General features: G+C 43.3%; 1 protein-coding gene across 1 annotated transcript; it reads left to right on the top strand.

Annotated features, from left to right (window-relative positions):
- The first annotated feature begins 1,277 nt into the window (after positions 1 to 1,277).
- Positions 1,278 to 2,231, top strand: LOC122751002 (olfactory receptor 52L1-like). Its single transcript, XM_043997904.1, has one exon. It carries the CDS (start codon positions 1,278 to 1,280, stop codon positions 2,229 to 2,231), a length of 954 nt encoding a protein of 317 aa, XP_043853839.1.
- Positions 2,232 to 2,751: the final 520 nt, after the last annotated feature.

The following is a 2,751-nucleotide window of genomic DNA, read 5'->3' as shown; positions in this document are numbered from 1 at the left end:
AGACATTTTTACATCAAAAATTATTTATATATTTTAAAAAATCCATGTATGTATTTATTATAAGCATTCATTATCTTTCCTCCCTATCCCACTCCCAAATGAACAACTGACAAATAAAATCCTCATAAAAAATGTACATAGTACCACAAAACAAATTCCTATGTTGGCCATGTTCAAAAACTCATGTCTCATTCTGCATTCTACTTGAGTAGAAGGCATGTTTCAAATGCAATGTTAATATTAAATGCATTTAATGATTTTTTTTCCCTGCAGGGCAATGGGGGTTAAGTGACTTGCCCAAGGTCATACAGCTAGTATGTGTCAAGTGTCTGAGCCTGGATTTGAACTCAGGTTCTCCTGAATCCAGGGCCAATGCTTTATCTACTGTGCCACCTAGCTGCCCCCTGGACATAGATATTTTGGTAACTTTATTAATATTATTGTAAATTGTTTTCCATAATGGTTGGACCTTAGAAAAGTTTTGAGCAGGGAAGTGACATGGCCCAGATCTGAGTTTTAGAAAAAATTAATTTGGTGCATGGATTGGAGAAGGGAGAAACTAGACTCAGGTAGGCCAATGAGAGGGGATGAGAACTTGAATCAGGATGGTGACTGTGTGAGTGCAGAGAATAATAAAGATATAAGAAGTGATAAAGTGTTAGAACTGAGAAGACTAGTGAACTGATTGGATATAAAGATGAGAGAGGAGGAAGAATAAAATTCAAACTAGATTCCTGGAAAGATGTTGGTGATCTCAACCCAAATGAGAGATACTGCAGAAAAGAGACAGTGAAGAAATTCTTTTTTATTATCTAACCATAAAATGTTCTACTGCAGCTTATGACAGTTTCCTCTTGCTCTGTCCACTGGGGAGATAGAGAGCAGCTGATACTCATCTTCTTAGAGTTCTGAAGAGGTGAATCAACACTTTTTATGGTTTCCAACCCATTGCCTCCAGGCAGGACTGCACCAAAGTCATCCCGGATGCAGAGTTCTCTCTGTTCTCAGAGAGAATAAATATATTTGGAAAATAAATATAAATGGAATGAAATTTATTCTTTCTCAGTTCATCATTTTTGTCTCTCCCAGTTCTTGCTGCCAGCAAGTACTTCTTTGTATTTGACTTTGTTCTCCCTTGCAGTTATTTGTTTCCACTCAAAAAGATGGTGGCAAACAGTTGTGTGGACAGAATGCCATCTATTAATAGATGGCGAGGTTATAATGTAGTTCCTCCTCCCCTCCCTTCCCATCTTCAAACTGTCCAGTATGCATCTAGCATGACAAGCCTGGGGAACTCCAGCTGGGGGTTGTCTACTTTTTCCTTCTATCTGTTGGGCATCCCAGGGCTAGAAGAGAGTCAACACTGGATTGCACTTCCTCTGGGGAGCCTGTATCTTCTTGCCCTTTTGGGCAATGTCACCATTCTCTTCATCATCCGGACTGACACATCACTCCATCAGCCAATGTACCTGTTCCTGGCCATGCTGGCTGCCATTGACCTCATCCTTTCCTCATCTACAGCACCCAAGGCCCTGGCTGTGCTTATGTCTCATTCCTGTGAGATATGGTACCCTACCTGCCTCACCCAGATGTTTTTCATTCATGCATTCTCTTCCATGGAGTCAGGTGTGCTGGTGGCTATGGCTCTGGACCGCTATGTGGCTATCTGCCACCCACTGCACCACACTACCATCCTTACTCCGGGGGTCATTGGGCGTATTGGATTGGTGGTGTTGGCACGGGGACTGCTTCTCCTCGTACCCTTTCCCATTTTGCTGCGCCGCCTTATCTTCTGCCAGAATGTGGTCATTAATCATGCCTATTGTGAGCATATGGCTGTGGTGAAATTGGCCTGCTCAGATGCCACTGTAAATCGTGCATATGGGCTAGTGGTAGCACTGCTGGTAGTGGGATTTGATGTGTTTGCCATTGGCATCTCTTATTCCCTCATTCTCTGTGCTGTCCTGAGGGTCCCTGGCCGTGATGCCCGGCTCAAAGCATTTGGTACATGTGGCTCGCATATCTGTGTTATCCTAGTTTTCTATGTTCCTGGTATGTTTTCTTTCCTTACTCATCGCTTTGGTCACAATGTGCCCCACCATGTTCATGTACTTCTGGCCACTCTCTACCTCTTGCTGCCACCAGCACTCAACCCCATTGTCTATGGGGTAAAGACACAGCAGATCCGACAGCGTGTGCTCAGGGTTTTCTTTGTCAAGGTGTGGGCTTGACACCTATCCTCTTTCATTTATTTGAGCAAACCTCCCATATGGTATGATTTAAAATATCACTCTGAAGGTGATGGAGTGTATTTACTAAGGAAACTTGACCTTATGGATCCTTCCTAGTGGGAAAAGAGAAGCAGTGATCTGACTTCTTAGATGAATGTTTTTCTGGCATGGTATCATAGGAGTGGACCATACTGCTCAGGGTGGCAACATACTACTCTGGGGTAGGGAAGTGGAATTGAGAGCAATAAATCTTGGTGGAAACTCTGGTAAAGTTTGCATGAAGCAGGTAGTACCCTTGTCCTAGAAGCTGAAAGTTCAGGTCTTATGGGGTCATGAAGCCCTGAGGTATGACAGTTTCCCATTGTTGGGCAATTTCAGAAGCTTAAGCCTACAAGGATGGAGGTTTGAGGCATGAGATTTGGATTATGGAGGACAATGGGATACTGAAAGGGATGTGTTCCCTTTCTTCAGCAACTGAGAGGGTCCCTCTCCAACATGCCATCATTTACTTTCCTTGAAT

The sequence above is a fragment of the Dromiciops gliroides genome, chromosome 3 (assembly GCF_019393635.1).
Source record: "Dromiciops gliroides isolate mDroGli1 chromosome 3, mDroGli1.pri, whole genome shotgun sequence".
NCBI classification, from domain to species: Eukaryota; Metazoa; Chordata; class Mammalia; order Microbiotheria; family Microbiotheriidae; genus Dromiciops; species Dromiciops gliroides.
The sequence above is the reverse complement of the archived record's forward strand: the minus strand, read 5'-3'. Positions and strand labels throughout refer to the sequence as shown.

Bases quoted from the DNA above. Each gene is read 5' to 3' on its own strand.
- LOC122751002 (XM_043997904.1), top strand. From the start codon at position 1,278: ATGACAAGCCTGGGGAACTCCAGCTGGGGGTTGTCTACTTTTTCCTTC.